We start from the raw sequence: 17,518 nt of genomic DNA on the forward strand, positions 1-17,518 counted from the left end.
CCTAAAGGACTCTGACCATGAGAAACAACATTCTCTGTTCTGATTAAACTGAGTTTGAACTCTTTGGCCTGAATGCCAAGCGTCACGTCTGGAGGAAACCTGGCACAATCCCTAAGGTGAATCATGATAGTTGCTGCATCATGCTGTGGGGATGTTTTTCAGTGGCAGGGACTGGGAGACTAGTCAGGATTGAGGCAAAGATGAACGGAGCAAAGTACAGAGAGATCCTTGATGAAAACCTGCTCCAAAGCGCTCAGGACCTCAGACTGGGGCAAAGGTTCACCTTCCAACAGGACAACGACCCTAAGCACACAGCCAAGACAACACAGGAGTGGCTTCAGGACAAGTCTCTGAATGTCCTTGAGTGGCCCAGCCAGAGCCCGGACTTGAACCCGATCGACCATCTCTGAAGAGACCTGAAAATAGCTGTGCAGCGACGCTCCCCATCCAACCCGACAAAGCTTGAGAGTATCTGCAGAGAAGAATGGGAGAAACTCCCCAAATACAGGTGTGCCAAGCTTGTAACGTCATACCCAAGAAGACTCGAGGCTGTAATCGCTGCCAAAGGTGCTTCAACAAAGTACTGAGTGAAGGGTCTGAATACTTATGTAAATGTCATATCGTTTTTAATAAATTTGCAAACATTTCTAAAACACACATTTTTGTGGGGGGAAAAAACAGTTTATTCAATTTTAGAACAATCCTCTGACTTAATCCACATTTTGTTGTGTTGCAGCCTGAAAATGTATTACATTTAAAAAAATATATCACCCATCCACACACAATACCCAATTTTGAAATGTTTGCAAATTTATCGAAAATGAAACAAAGAAATATGCAATTTGACATCGCATTCACACCCTTGAGTTAATACATGTTAGAATCACCTCTTGCAGTGATTTACATCTGTGAGTCTTTCTGGGTAATTCTCGAAGCGCTTTGCACACCTGGATTGTACAATATTTACGCATTTATTCTTTTAAAAATTCTTCAAGCTCTGTGAAGTTGGTTGTTGATCATTGCTAGGCAGCCATTTTCAAGTCTTGCCATAGAGTTAAGCCGATTTAAGTCAAAACATGGAATGTTGTCTTGGTAAGCAACTCCAGTGTATATTGTGTTTTAGGTTAGTGTCCTGCTGAAAAGTGAATATGTCTCCCAGTGTCTGTCTTTTTCTTTTCTTTTTATTTAACCTTTATTTAACTAGGCACGTCAGTTACATTCTTATTTACAATGACGGCCTACCAAAAGGCAAAAGGCCTCCTGCGAGGACGGGGGCCTGGGATAAAAAAAAACAAAAAACAATATATAGGACAAAACACACATCACAACAAGAGAGACACAACACTACATAAAGAGAGACCTAAGGCAACAACATAAGGCAGCAGAACATGACAACACAGCAATGGTAGCTACACAACATAACAACATGGTAGCAACACAACATGGTAGCAGCACAAAAACATGGTACCAACATTATTGGGCAAAATCAACAGCACAAAGGTCAAGAAGGTGGAGACAACAATACATCACACAAAGCAGCCACAACTGTCAGTAAGAGTGTCCATGAATGAGTCTTTGAATGAAGAGCTTGAGATGTTGGAATGTCGACTGAACACCAAGTTTTCCTGTAGGATTTTGCCTGTGCTTAGCTCTATTCCATTTATATTAATAGAAAAGAAAAACTCCCTTGCCGATAACAAGCATACCCATAACATGCTACAAACGTAACTTTTTGCATTCAGGACTGTCACGCCCTGACCATAGAGAGCCCTTGGTTCTCTATGGTGTGTAGGTCAGAGCGTGACTAGGGGGGTGTTCTAGTCATTTATTTTCTATGTGGCTGGTTTGTATGGTTCCCAATTAGAGGCAGCTGGTAATCGTTGCCTCTAATTGGGGATCATATTTAGGTAGCCATTTTTCCCACCTGTGTTTGTGGGATATTATTTGTGTTTGTGCTTGTAGCACAACTGAGGTTATGTTTCGTTGCTTGTTTATAGTTCTTTTGAGAAGTTTCACTGCAAATATAGATGTGGAACTCAACACACGCTGAACCTTGGTCCCATCCTTTTTAAGAACGTGACAGAATATCCCACCAACGCAGGACCAAGCAGCGTGTAAATGAGGTAAAGGAGTTTTGGACATGGGAGGAAATCATGGGAGGATGTGAGACCCTTCCTTGGAAGGTGGAAGGACAGTGACGACGCCGGGGACCGCGGCCACAGAAACCCCAATATTTTTTTTGGGGGGGGGGCACGAGGGGTGGTCGGCGGGGCAGCGGAGAGTGCACGAGCCCGAATGGCAAACTCTGGAGGAGTTCAACGAGGGATATCGGAGAGAGGTTTTGACGAGGAGTATGCTGCAGCGCAGGCGCGCTGAAGAGCGCCTTCTCAGCCCGGTACCGGCTGTGCCGGCTCCACACACCAGGCCTTCAGTGCGCCTCCCCAGTCCGGTACGTCCTGTGCCAGCTCCCCGCACTCTCCCTGAAGTGCGTGTCACCAGTCCGGTGCCACCTGTGCTGGCTCCACGCATCAGGCCTCCAGTGCGCGCCTCCCCAGTCCCACTCCAAGGCTGGAGCCTTCCTCTGCGCCGGTGCCCACTCCAGGCACGGTGTCCAGTCCCGCTCGTAGGCCGGAGCCTTCCTCTGCGCCGGTGCCCAGTCCAGGCACGGCGTCCAACCCAGCTCCATGGCCGGAGCCTTCCTCGGCGCCGGTGTCCAACCCAGCTCCATGGCCGGATCCGTGGGCACCCTCCCCATTTGGTTTCAGGATTTGCGGCCGGAGTCCGCACATTTCGGGGGGGGGTACCGTCACGCCCTGGCCATAGAGCCCTCGGTTCTCTATGGTGTTTAGGTCAGAGCGTGACTAGGGGGGTGTTCTAGTCAATGGTTTTCTATGTGGCTGGGTTGTATGGTTCCCAATTAGAGGCAGCTGGTAATCGTTGCCTCTAATTGGGGATCATATTTAGGAAGCCCTTTCTCCCACCTGCTTTGTGGGATATTGTTTTGTGTATGTGCATGTGGCACCACTACTTTCGCATTTCGTTGTTGGTTTATTGTTTTTTGTAGTTTCACGTTGGATTAAAAATATGTGGAACTCAAATCACGCTGCGCTTTGGTCCGTCTTTCCACACGTCCGTGACAAGGACATAAAGTTAATTTCTTTGCCACATTTTTTGCAGTTTTACTTTAGTGCCTTATTGCAAACAGGATTCATGTTTTAGAACAGTTTTATTCTGTACAGGCTTCCATCTTTTCACTCTCATTTAGGTTAGTATTATGGAGTAACTACAATGTTGATCCATCCTCAGTTTTCGCCCATTACATCCATTAAACTCTGCAACTGTTTAAAAGCCACCATTGTCCTCATGGTAAAATTCCTGAGCAGTTTCCTTCCTATCCGGCAACTGAGTTAGGAAGCGCTCCTGTATCTTTGTAGTGACTGGGTGTATTGATACACCATCCAAAGTGTTATTAATAACTTTTCCATGCTTAAAGGGACATTCAGTGTCTATTTATTTTTTTACGCATCTACCAATAGGTGCCCTTCTTTGCGAGGCATTGGAAAACCACCCTGGTCTTTGTAGTTGAATCTGTGTTTCAAATTCAAAGCTCTGCTGAGGGGTACAGAGATGTGTGGGGTACGGAGATGAGGTAGTCATAAAAACACTTATTGCGCACAGTCCATGCAACTTATTATATGACTTGTTAAGCAACATTTTTAGGCTTCCCATAACAAAGGGGTTGAATACTTATTGACTCAAGACATTTCAGCTTTTAATTTCTAAAAATATAATTCCACTTTTACATTATGTGGTATTGTGTGTAGGCCAGTTACCAGTAGACATGACTCTGAGATCCTGTTCAGATTGCTATTATATATGAATAGATTCCTATTACCCAAGAGCAACTTTTTAAACATCTTTCAACCTTAGTGACATGTTTAAAAGCTTTTTGTCAAGTAAACACAGCCAAAGGAGGAATGTTGCAGCCGAGGCGAGATGGATGGATGAACTGTTGAACTTTCACATCAAAGGAAATGCAATAAAGGAGAGACAACCTGTTCTTAACTGGTATCTGAGGGCAGGATCACAGATCTGGACAGGAACCAGTTCCTAGGTCTGATAAGGTAAAGCTACTTTATAAGGGATTGTTATATACCTTATGTTTTGGAATATACTGCAGCCTATAATGGGTCTTCAGGAATGGCAGTGGGCGTGGAGGATTTGATTTCCTCTTTACAAGTCTAGTACATTATTACCACCAGACCATACAGACTTAACTGCTGTTATTAGCAAAATTAACATATGCCCTAATAACGTAATGAGGGTTATGTACGTGAAGATATTTTATGTTAAAAAAACTGATGACAAAAGAGATGTCGTGCTCGTTCTACTGCCCATCTATTTAGATCAAGCTCCAGAACATGATGACCTGAGACTGAACCATTTAATAGATTGCAACATTAATTTCATAAATAGTCATCTGTTGCTCATGTTAATCATGGAAATGACAAGGTCATCTGCTTTCCCTTTTTAAGCTTAGCTAGTTATAATGCCCCCGGCATGCAATTCACCATTACATTTCTGTGGAACAATTAGCATCAGTGACAGATTATTCTCATACCCTCCTAATTATCATGCGGAAACAGGCTGCCAGAGCTCCATGAGATGAATTGCTCATGGTCTTTTTTGTCTCCGTGCCCCCACCCTGTCTGAGAGACAATGTAATCAAATGCTCACATGTTTTAGAGGCTTCATTCATTGGGCTCCCGAGTGGCGCAACGGTCTAAGGCACTGTATCTCAGTGCTAGAGGCATCACTACAGACCCTGGTTCGATTCCAGGCTGTATCACAACCGGCCGTGATTGTAAGTGCCATAGGGTGGCGAACAATTGGCCCAGCGTTGTTAGGGTTTAGCCGGGGTGGGCCATCATTTTGAATAAGAATTTGTTCTTAACCGACTTGCCTAGTTAAATAAAGGTTAAATTTAAAAAATCACATAACAGCTGCATTAGTATTTAGCCGCATTGATATCCAGTGTGTATGTGGGGACATTTTGTTTTCATACGTTGTTGTGACAAGCATTACAATTAAATATGGATGTTTTAAAATGTATATATTTTTTTATGTGTAATAATCTGACTAGGCTTGTGTGAGTGTGCACTCCTGCGAGAGGGAGCGAAAGAGACACGGAGTTTGTAATGCAGGCTCTTATTACAGTTTGGTAATGGCTCTCAAATCATCTTTAAGCTCTGGAATGTGAAAACTAAACACGATGGTCACTTGATGAAGTGCTAGCAGCTGTTTTTTGCCCAGTAAGGGGGAAAGAGGTTAGAATATCTTAATTTACTGTGCTGTTGTCCACTGTACCAGTGTTTCCCCCAGGAGTTTTTTCAGCAGGGGTGGCAAAGGTAGCGGGAGATTATTTTTTTTTTTTGTAAAATTATTTCTGGTGACTTTTTATAAAGAGACTCCAAAATGCAAAAATGGAATTATGTTGACACCATCTGAAATATAACTGATGTGCGCCACTGCACTGTAGGGAGATGATGAGCAAGCGGTGGCTGTGCGCTCGTGGCTTTCATTCGGGCCACTGCTCACTCTGTTTGCTACAAATATAAGTTGTAACTTGTCTCACTGATCTTAAAGGGATAGTGTGAGATTTTGGCAATTGAGCTCTTTTTCAATTTACTCAGATGAACTCATGGATACCATTTTTATGTCTCTGTCTGCAGTTTGAATGAAGTTTTAAGGTAGTTTCGCAAGCCATTGCTAACTAGCGTTGGCATAATGACTGTAAATGGATCATCTGATTATTGGTAACTAGAAAAAGTGCTTAATTGCCAAAATTGCACTATCCATTTAAAAGCAAAATTACATATTTTTTGGAGTGGTGGCAACTGCTGCTAAATGAATATAGGGGAAACACTGCTGTACTGTATATTTATTTAATCTCCTGTGTCTCTACTCTGGTTTGCAGGCAAGGTGAGGTGGCAAGACTTTGACCAGGACCTATATGTCGGTGCTACGGTGGTGCGGCCGGGGCAGGATCCCTACGCTCGCAACAAGTTCAATCAGGTGGAGAGTGACAAGCTCAGGATGGACCGCGGAGTCCCTGACACCAGACACGACCAGTAAGTCTCTATTCAACCTCTGTCATGGGTGGAATTAAGTAAGGAAGAAATGGGAACAGAATGAAATAATTTTCGCAAATTCATGGCGTTTTCACTGCAGTGAGTTGTAAAGTGATTAATCAGTGAACTTCCCCATTAGTAATGTCCTATGGAGGAAAAACTGGGAACTCCTGCTGTCATCTGATTATCAGGAGGGCAAAATTAATCAAAGACAGAAGTATATAGTGTACATCTTTCTTGTTCCTCCCCCTTAACACTTAACAGAGTTTCTTCTGCTGGTGCCTCAATATAACCTAACTAAGCCTCACAAGAACACTGGACAGTCTAGCAGAGACCTTTTGGTGCAATCATCTGAAGCTCCCAATTGGCTCGCTCACTCATCTTCTTTTCGAAGACAAACTGCTCAAAGATCAAAGTAAGTGCAGGTCCTCTGGGGAAAAATACAGGCGTATAGATGGCTTATTGTGGGGGGTCCTGATGGTAGATTGATAGCGAGTTACACTTCCATTTTCTTCCTAGTTGGAGCAGTTGATGATGAATCGATGGTGCCTGTAGTTCTTTATACAACAGGGGGGTCTAATCCTGGATGCTGATTGGTTAAAACTGCATTCCAGCCGGTGTCTATTCCACAAGTTACTCAAGTCGTACAGATACGGAACTTGGGAGTCCTTCCAAATGTCCACCTGCTAAAGCTATACCCGTTGAAATGCCTATTTACTCTGTTCCGTCTCACTGCATAATCCAAAGTCTCAACAGCCCAGCCAGGCAATTTATAAACTTGAAAATATCAATAGAAAACAGGTAAAATGAAACGATGTGCTGCTAGTTTGCCTTCTTTCCAGTTTCAGTTTGAAGTGATTGTGTAAGGTTTGTTGTTGGCTAGCTCCTCTGAACAACAGTGTCCTGACGAGAGAGCACATTTTCTATGCCAGGCGAAATCGTGCATCATTAGCTTATTGTAATGGATGTATCCAAATAAATGTCACTAGACAACAGCATACACTAACGCAAATAACAGAATAACAGCTACTTTGCTCTTATTCTGGCTGCACTGTTTGACATGACTGTAAGTAGCTAGCAAGCAAGGAATAAGAACATTTACAGCCAGTATGGCAACGAAACATTTAGAACAAACGGCTGGGTCGCGTCTCTGGCAACCGGACCGAAAGATATGGACGAGCAGCTGGCTTAGGTAGCAACCCTAGATTTGTGTCGGGACTATATCTTGTGGAAGGATGAAATGGTATGAATAAATTCATCAAAATAATATTTTTATGACAATATGTCAATCATTATTTTAATATGTTGGTAACCTGTTGTATAAAAGTGATAATTCCCTCAAAGCCGGTGTTTGGAGGATATATTTGCATGGTTTGCCGGCCCTCGATTTTGTCTTGGGCCTAACAACACCCGTGGCAATATATCTTCCAAACACCAGCTTCGAGGGCATTATCACTTAATTGTGGTCCAACGATGTCAATGTCCTGCTTGATTTGTGTCTCTGGATGGGCCAGGTCAATAGAGCTTAGATAGATACTCCAGAGAGAACCTTCAGATAACAGGAATCCTACTCTGGAAGAGCTTCATCCATTATCCCTGTCAGTTTAACATATTAATCTCACTCTCGTCATCCATTTAGAGAATCACTGCTTTTTTATTTGCCCCGGGAAACCTCTGTGGCCTCTCTCTTATACCCTCGGATTTCCATAACGTTTGAATTCCGGACTTTGCAAAGCGAATTAGCATGAGATTTGTCTTCATGTGTGCAATGGATTCTTTATTTCTTTGGGAGGGTGTACATGGCCAAGTGGGTTGTTTTTTGAGTAAAATGTCTGTGACTAAGGCAGGTGCCCAGGGACTTCCCCAATAATGCAATATCATATTGAACTGGAAGCGCTCCTTACCTTTTTATCTCTGATGCCCAGTCATCTGCCACTGCTTTGGGTATTCTGATGTCGAGGCCTTTTGGCCCCGTGGGACACAGTGTCTTACAAGAGAAACTATCGAAGAGAGTGAAGGGGTGGCAAGGGGCAGGATGATCCATCAAAGTGGATACAATTTGACAAAGGACGGGTGGCAGAGCATAGAAGCCAATGTGTTGGAATGCTAATGAGAGGGAGCGGTCGGTGGCTGTAACAAAGTGTCTTTCCCTCTCTGGCATTCTCGCTGGCATTCTCTCTGGCATTTTGATCAATGTTTTCTGGAGGCCCAGGAGTTGCCCCTGCTCCACATTGGTGCCCTCATGTCAGCCCAAGGAGTGGTGCTCAAAGGTACAATTGATTATCCTGTGGCCTTCCCCCCTGTGCTCCCTGGGACCTAGAGCACTATCCCTGCCCAGATATCAGGACAGGAGGGCCAAATCCTTATGTCATGAGTAAGTCGAAGAGTTGTTGTTTTGGGCTTCAGCGGTGGATTGAAATGTCTGCTACTCCTTGTAAATGGAAACATGGTGTCTGATATAGGACTTGTGTATGTTGACTCATAAGATTACACAGATTGATTCCTGGCAGGTTTTCGTGCTATTTTTCTGATACTTTACATAGCATGGACCAAATATGACATTGGCCAGATGTAGCAGGCATTGAAGCAATGTTTATTTAGCTACAACATTTTGATTTAGCTAAAATATAACATAACATCTGATAAATATTCTCCACCGTCGATGCTCGTGGGTCATGTTGACAGCAGTGTTCTTCAGTGGCCACAAATTAATATATTGAGGTAAGCATTTCTGCCACTCTGTGAAAACACTTTCTCCCTCTGTCCCATCTGGCTGATGCAAATATAATAGTGGGTGGGCACTGGGCGGTAAACAAAACAAAAATCTCTGGAAGTCGATACATATTTATAAGTCATTGCCGTCTGCAATTAAAGCCTGATTATTCAAAAATATGATTATGGGTGTGAGTAAAATATGTATTTGTGTGTCACTCAAAGCAGTTGCCTCTAGAATCTAGACAACTGCTCATACTGTACCTGCATATGTAATTGGAATTTTGGGCAATCGTTCAGTTGACAGTAACAAATGTAAAATGGCCATTTTTAACCATCCACAGGTTTAATCATCATTTTCTCTGCATAATGAATTATTTTCCTGCTAATTTCTCATGACATTTTTGCTGGACTTGGACAAACATTCTTGTCCCCGCATGCTCTAGATTAATCAGTAGCTTGATTATGGTTGTTCCTGGAGCTGCAGGACAAATACATTCCAGTCCAAAAAATAAGTAAATTGTGCTTCTTACATTAGATTAATGTAAAATATCCAATTTATATACAGATTTTGGAATCACTAGGGAAAGCACTATAGATGACTTAAGTCACCAGTAAGTAACGGTTTGGGGAGGCCTGTGGCGTTCTTAGCTAACACAGAGTTCACCATCTCTCGTTATCGTCTGTGGGTCCCACGAGCTAAAGAGCTGGAAGTTACTCAACTCTGTCTTTGCAAAGACCTTAAAGACCCTTTAAAGTACCTAAAATATGCTCTCGAAGTTGTAGGATGTGACTATCTCATTCATGTGTAATACACTAAGCATTTAGCCACTCCACCATACTGTACATAGGTCTGTGGTTTATGACTGGGGCAGGTATGCAGGAAGTCTTGTCAGGGATGTCTGTGTCCCAGCACAGGCTTCCTATTGATCCTTCTGACAAGTCTGCCCATACTTTGTCAGGAGTTGCAGTTCAGGAACTGACGCCTGCTTCTGGCTGTGGTCAGTGCGTCTGCAGGAAAGTTCTCCAAATGGAATGCAGGGTCACTTCTACTGGCAATATTGCAGTCATCGGAAACCAGACTGAATATTACAGTCATCAGAAACCAGACTGAAATATTACAGTCATCAGGAACAAGACTGAAATATTACAGTCATCAGGAACCAGACTGAAATATTACAGTCATCAGGAACCAGACTGAAATATTACAGTCATCAGGAACCAGACTGAAATATTACAGTCATCAGGAACCAGACTGAAATATTACAGTCATCAGGAACCAGACTGAAATATTACAGTCATCAGGAACCAGACTGAAATATTACAGTCATCAGGAACCAGACTGAATATTACAGTCATCGGGAACCAGACTGAAATATTAGTCATCAGGAACCAGACTGAAATATTACAGTCATCAGGAACCAGACTGAAATATTACAGTCATCAGGAACCAGACTGAAATATTACAGTCATCAGGAACCAGACTGAATATTACAGTCATCAGGAACCAGACTGATATATTACAGTCATCAGGAACCAGACTGAAATATTACAGTCATCAGGAACCAGACTGAAATATTACAGTCATCAGGAACCAGACTGAAATATTACAGTCATCAGGAACCAGACTGAAATATTACAGTCATCGGGAACCAGACTGAAATATTACAGTCATCGGGAACCAGACTGAAATATTACAGTCATCGGGAACCAGACTGAAATATTACAGTCATCGGGAACCAGACTGAAATATTACAGTCATCGGGAACCAGACTGAAATATTACAGTCATCAGGAACCAGACTGAAATATTACAGTCATCAGGAACCAGACTGAATGTGAACATCGATATTTCAGCATTTTGTCTTCTCTCCTCTGTTGTTATGTGGATGAGTATTGCAATGAGTGCTACAACGGCACACTCCTTTGCTTTCACCCAAATGCCCTCGTTCAGCTTTCACCCTGGCCTGTTAGTCTTAAAACGGAAATGGGGAAGAATTCACAGTGATTGATTTGTTTATTCCAGAGGTACCGCATGCTGATTTAATTTCCCATGTGTCTGTAGAGAGCTGTAACTTCTAGGAGGGGATTGAATTGTATCTCTCACCTGTCAATGTGCCAGGTTCACAGTATGTGCTCCAGTGAAAATTATTTAATGCTGAGGTCTCTGTATACACAGTTGCTGGATATCAGTGCCAGGGGGTGGCACATTGATTTGTTTGCTTCACCAGCTTGGATCCTCTCACTGTGTGTGTGGGTTGAAGTATGTGGGGGTTAAATCTACGCCGGTTCACCATATATGGCTGTAGTTGTCAGTGTATTTGAATCAGGGATAGGTTTCCTCTGTAATTGACATTAAAGTAGTTTATCAATTGATATGATTCAGTGAAAATGATCTTTATTGTGCATATTGGTTTCCATGACACTCTACAGGATTAGGCCAGTGTCTTTGAAAGTTTCATGTCTTCACTGAGAATTGAGTTGCGCTCTCCCAGTGTCTGGCTGAAACTGTTGGCATGCGAGTGAAAGAGGACCATTTGGAGGACCATTTCTCAACAGAGTGCATCACGGGTACTTCCTGTTTGAGCTTCTAGTTATAGAGTCATGATCTGATTTTTCAGATGAGGGAGGACCTTGTATGGTTGCTTGTGGTCTAGGACTTTATCACCCCTAGTGGCGAAGGAGACATGTTGATGGAAGTCGGGCATTACGTGTCTTAATGACGTAGAATTAAAATCACAGACAAAAAGGAAAGCAGATGCATGGTTTCGTGCTTGTTTATAGCCTTGTATAGTTCGTCAAGTGCCAGCTTGTTGATTTTCTCGCCCTGGTATGTATGTATGTATGTATGTATGTATGTATGTATGTGTATATATATATATATATATGTATACGTGTGTGTGTATATGTGTATGTATATATATATATATATATATATGTATATGTATGTGTGTGTATATGTATGTATGTATGTGTATACGCGTGTGTGTATATATGTATATATATATATATATATATATATGTATATATATGTATATATATGTATGTATATGTATATATGTATATATATGTATATATATGTATATATATGTATATATATGTATATATATGTATGTATATATATGTATATATATATGTATATATATATATGTATATATATATGTATATATATACATATATATATATATACATATATACATACACACGTATGTAAAAATGTATATGTGTGTGTGTATATAAACACAGTTGAAGTCGAAAGTTTACATACACCTTAGCCAAATACATTTAAACTCAGTTTTTTACAATTCCTGACATTTAATCCTAGTAAAAATTCCCTTTCTTAGGTCAGTTAGGATCACCACTTTATTTTAAGAATGTGAAATGTCAGAATACTAGTAGAGAGAATGATTTATTTCAGCTTTTATTTATTTCATCACATTCCCAGTGGGTCAGTAGTTTACATACACTCAATTAGTATTTGGTAGCATTGCCTTTAAATTTTTTAACCTGAGTCAAACGTTTCGGGTAGCCTTCCACAAGCTTCCCACAATAATTTGGGTGAATTTTGGCCCAGTTCTCCTGACAGAGCTGGTGTAACTGAGTCAGGTTTGTAGGCCTCCTTTTTCGCACACACCTTTTCAGTTCTGCCCACAAGTTTTCTATAGGATTGCGGTCAGGGATTTGTGATGGCCACTCCAATACCTTGACATTGTTGTCCTTAAGCCATTTTGCCACAACTTTGGAAGTATGCTTGGGGTCATTGTCCATTTGGAAGACCCATTTGCGACCAGGCTTTAACTTCCTGACTGATGTCTTGAGATGTTGCTTCAATATGTAGACATAATTTTAATTTCTCACAATGCCATCTATTTTGTGAAGTGCACCAGTCCCTCCTGCAGCAAATCACCCCCACAACATGATGCTGCCACCTTGTGCTTCATGATTGGGATGGTGTTCTTCGGTTTGCAAGCATCCCCCTTTTTCCTCCAAATTTGTTTCATCAGACCGGAGGACATTTCTCCCAAAAGTACGATCTTTGTCCCCATGTGCAGTTGGAAACGGTAGTCTGGCTTTTTTATGGCGGTTTTGGAGCAGTGGCTTCTTCCTTGCTGAGCGGCCATTCAGGTTATGTCGATATAGGACTCATTTGCTGTAGATGAAGAGGCATACCACTCCCCCTCTCAATTTCCCTGAATCCGATGTCCTGTCCGCTCGGGGGAATGGAGAATCCATTGAGTTGGATAGCCTTCACCTTGCCAGGGCTCACCCTCTCTTGCCTCTCTTTCGCCGGCGTTTCCTCTTTGATAGCCTAAAAATTTAGTCGGTATTACACAAAGAGACCAGTGCAGAGGAGATACATGTTGTGCAAAAAAAGTAATGATAAACGCCAGAAGTATCACAAAATAGCAAAGTTGGGTCCGAGCTCACAAGATGACAGCCATACAGTACGGCGCCATCTTTCCTGTCTCTGCACTGCCTGCGGCTGTCTGCCCAGCACCATCGAACACTTAAATGAGAGATTCCGCCTCCTCTGATTCTTGTCACAACAGATGCCTTTTATTTCGGTGTCCTTTTGTTGTTGTTGACCAGCTTAAATTGCTTGGCTTCTTGAATCTTCAGACAGACCATTAACTTGGATGGCAGGAGACATGCTGGAGGCCTGCTGGAGGCCGCAGGTCTTAATTGGAATGTTTTATGTATGGTCTGTTGTCGACCCAGCGTGGACTCGGTAACGGCTGTCTGCCGTTTTGGCCACTCTCTCCAATTCTAATGAAGCGTTCTCAGTGTACACTGACGGATACATATTTAATGAGGAAGGTGAGCCAGTTGCATTATGAAGCGCTGAACGGCGTGCAAGTGAGGCCACCAAAGGACCAGGCAGGAGACTATACAAAGCAACTCATCAGCTGTGCTTGTTTTTCATTTGTGCTTGTCTTTTATATCCCCTCCCTACAGTATCTTGTTACTGACACCTCATTTTAATTACAGAGCTCAGAGGGAGCTACATTACATGCCATACATGAAGTATGAATCCTAATTGTTGTCTATGCAATGAAAAGGGAGTGCCACAGTTTTTTTTGATGGAACAGCAAGCTGGTGTCAAGGGCTTGGTTAAGGCTGGGATGGTTTACTAGACTGGTTTACATCCATTTGAAGAACAGAGAAGCAGCCTTCAGCATGGACTTTCATGCGAATGCAGTCCTAACAGTAATGTGGGTTAGGAATTTAAGTATTTATATTTGAAATACTTATTTTCTGTGTATTTTAGTATTTTCAAATTACGTGTCCAATTCACCTTCTATTTTCAAATAGCTTACTTTTTTCCAAATAAATGTCTAAGACCAACCAGACCTGGGTTCAGATGCTTGGGGTATTTTTAAATATTTGTATTTGAAAATACACTGAGTATTTTCAGTATTTGAGTATTTTTCTTGGCCCGGATGATACAGTACTTGCTGTGCTCTGTACAATGTGGACTACTCCCATAGTTGACCTCTGCTCTGGGAACTATGAGCAGCTATTTTTTGCCTGGAGTGATTCCTGCAAAGGGAGAGTCGTGTCTTGTCTTGTAACTCCTTTAGGAAGCATTGATTGACGTCAAAGCCTTACTCTTGTCCCTCCATTTCTCCATCTTCTCTCCTCTCTCCAAGGAGGCTCGTCATGGGCAGTCTCTGTGTCGATGGGTTTGACGTGGGGAACCTCTATGCTCTCACCCATACTCAAAGCCGAAGCTGCTGGTGACTGGGCTCTAGCGGATTAGCCCATCTCTGTCATATTGAAATCTTAAGGGGCTTGTCTGAGCCTCCATCGCTTAAGCAAGCAAGACTTGCTGTCGATCACATCTTCACCAAACCGTCACAAGAGTGTGTGCAAAATAGAGCCTATTTTTATATAGGATACAGATCGAATACATTCACCCAGCGTGTTGGAGCACACAACACCAGCTAATTTTAAAAATCTTGTTTAAAGGTAGATAATTGGTCCTTTTTGGCCATTGAGTGTGTTTTCAGTGCCCTAATGAATTTGCGTGTTTTCCTGTCTCCTTCAGCTGCCGGCATAAACAGTGGAAGACTGAGCTGCCTGCTTCTAGTGTGGTCATTACCTTCCACAATGAGGCCCGCTCAGCTCTGCTCCGCACCGTGGTCAGGTGAGCACACACACACTAACAGGCTAGGCCTGGAGATACTAACCCATGTCTAACACTCCCTCCCTCCCTCCCCCTCCAGTGTTCTTAAGAAGAGTCCCCCACACCTTGTCAAGGAGATTATCCTGGTGGACGATTACAGCGACAACCGTGAGTTTCTGTTTGATGAGTGGTCTTAACTCTCTCTTTTGCCCTGTGCCTCTGTCACTCTGGATCAGTACTGGCACTGGTTTAGAGGTTCCAGGCCCTTCTCTCCCCCACCACCCAGTCTGTAAACTAAAGCCCCTGTCCTGAACCATTGTCGAGCCTCCCTCCCTCTCAACTCTGGGTGACCCCCAATCCTAAGGGCACATGCCTCTTGCTTGGGCTTTGATGGCTGCGCACTCCAGACACTTTAACAGACATCACACCTATCATATGTTTTTTTTATTTCCCTCCATAGTTTTCATCAAGGTCTCATGTTGTACATTAAAGTGTTTTGAGATAGATTGAAGCTACTTTGATATTTGAGTCGTTCTAGAGTTGTCCGTCAGTGTCTGGGCCACTGCGTAAACCTTTGGTCCCGCTTTATATGAAACAGAACTGAATAAAGTCTTCATAAACCCATTATAAGGCCTATATAGATGTTTATTTGACATGTGTATATATGTATATAGATGGTTTATTTTAATAACCGTTTGTTGTCTCATGGTTCAGCTGAGGATGGAGCTTTGTTGGGGAAAATTGAGAAGATCCGGGTTCTTCGAAATGATCGACGAGAAGGTGAGTGGACAAATGGGAAAAGGAATAAAACTGTTAGTTAGAAATGAGTGGTCAGGCTTCATTCATCATAGTATTTGATGCCCATTTTTATTGACCTTGTCCAACGCTGCATGTACCCTAATCAGTGATTTGCCAGTTGTAAAAGCAGAGAGAAATGATTTGGGCTAGGAAAGGATTGAGTTTAAAACAGAGTCCTGATTGTTAGGGCAATTCTCATGAAAAGCACTGAACAGGTTTATAGGGGCCAATGGGGAGAAAATATACACTCCAGAACAATGAAGAGTTTGTAACAAGCAGAGTATATTTTTGAAAAGTGCTTTGTGTGCTGCCCAATAGAAAGAACATTGGGCCAAAAATACCTGGCTGCAGTCCTCTGTTCATTATCGCTATCTCTTCAAAACTGATTACCTCATTTACAACTCCACAATCGCACACTGCGCACTGCCCCCTTCAACCAATTAAGCATGAATTTGATTATCGAACCCGGGATCAAAGAAAGTTAATATGAGCTAGCACTTCAGCAAAGATACTAGATGACTTCAGAAGTCCATTAAAACGTACTAATTAAATACACTGAGTGTACAAAACATTAAGAACACCTTCCTAATATTGAGTTCCACCCCCCTTTTTGCCCTCAGAACAGCCTCAATTCGTCAGAGCATGGACTCTACAAGGTGTCTGGAATGCTGGCTCATGTTGACTCCAATGCTTCCCACAGTTGTGTCAAGTTGTCTGGATGTCTTTTGGGTGGTGGACCATTCTTGATACACACAGGAAACTGTTGAGCGTGAAAAACCCAGCAGAGTTGCAGTTCTTGACACAAACTGGTGTTCCTGACATCTACTACCATACCCCGTTTTAAAAGCAATCTTTTGTCTTGTCCATTAACCCCTCTGAATGGCATACATACACAATCCATGTCTCAATTGTCTCTAGGTTTAAAAATCATTCTCCTCCCCTTCTACACTGTAGAAATCATTCTCCTCCCCCATCTACACTGTATTGATCAAGTGACATCAATAAGGGGTCATAGCTTTCACCTGAATTCACCTGGTCAGACTATGTCATGGAAAGAGCAGGTGTTCCTAATGTTTTGTACACTCATTGTAGCTATCACTTTAATAATCTAACCATATTTTGGTGATATGCACATCCCAAACTTCAGAGAACCGGTGCTGGGCAATAAGTATACTTAGATAAAGAAGTTAGAGCCTCGCACACACATGAATAGCCCATTGTGTATTTGTAGATTACATCATGTTGTTGACACCTCCACAGGTCTGATGAGATCTCGGGTGAGGGGGGCCGACGCAGCCACTGCCAGTGTTCTCACCTTCCTGGACAGCCATTGCGAGTGTAACGAACACTGGCTGGAACCGCTGCTGGAGAGAGTGGCTGAGGTCAGTGTGTCTGTCCCACAGTCACAGAACACGCACACACCTGACATTTAGTGCACACACACCGGAACACATAATGTTCAGCATTGTATTGAAGCTGCAGCCACCGCTGACTATGGCCTGAGCTCAGACGCTTACCGTTATCCTGTTATTAGCATTTTATCTGCTGCTCACTGCGCTGATCTGTTGAGTTGTTGTGTTGGCAGAGAGAGGAGAGCACACCTGGAGATTTCTCAGACAGGCAGGAAGACAGACACAAAGACATGCAGACACTGGCAGGGGGCAGGTGGACAGACAGACAGACAGACACACACAATGACACACTGACAGACGGACAGGCAGGGGGGCAGCCGGACAGACAGACTGACAGAT

General features: G+C 42.7%; 1 protein-coding gene across 1 annotated transcript in view; it reads left to right on the forward strand.

Annotated features, from left to right (window-relative positions):
• The window catches only part of galnt2 (UDP-N-acetyl-alpha-D-galactosamine:polypeptide N-acetylgalactosaminyltransferase 2), a 99,502-nt gene that overhangs the window by 71,814 nt on the left and 10,170 nt on the right, over window positions 1-17,518 (forward strand). The window contains exons 3-7 of the mRNA XM_038974818.1: window positions 5,978-6,131; window positions 14,892-14,990; window positions 15,070-15,137; window positions 15,684-15,749; window positions 17,028-17,149. Coding sequence (XP_038830746.1) covers window positions 5,978-6,131; window positions 14,892-14,990; window positions 15,070-15,137; window positions 15,684-15,749; window positions 17,028-17,149 — 509 coding nt within the window. The remainder of the gene's footprint in view (window positions 1-5,977; window positions 6,132-14,891; window positions 14,991-15,069; window positions 15,138-15,683; window positions 15,750-17,027; window positions 17,150-17,518) is intronic.

The sequence above is a fragment of the Salvelinus namaycush genome, chromosome 35, assembly GCF_016432855.1.
Source record: "Salvelinus namaycush isolate Seneca chromosome 35, SaNama_1.0, whole genome shotgun sequence".
Taxonomy (NCBI): Eukaryota; Metazoa; Chordata; class Actinopteri; order Salmoniformes; family Salmonidae; genus Salvelinus; species Salvelinus namaycush.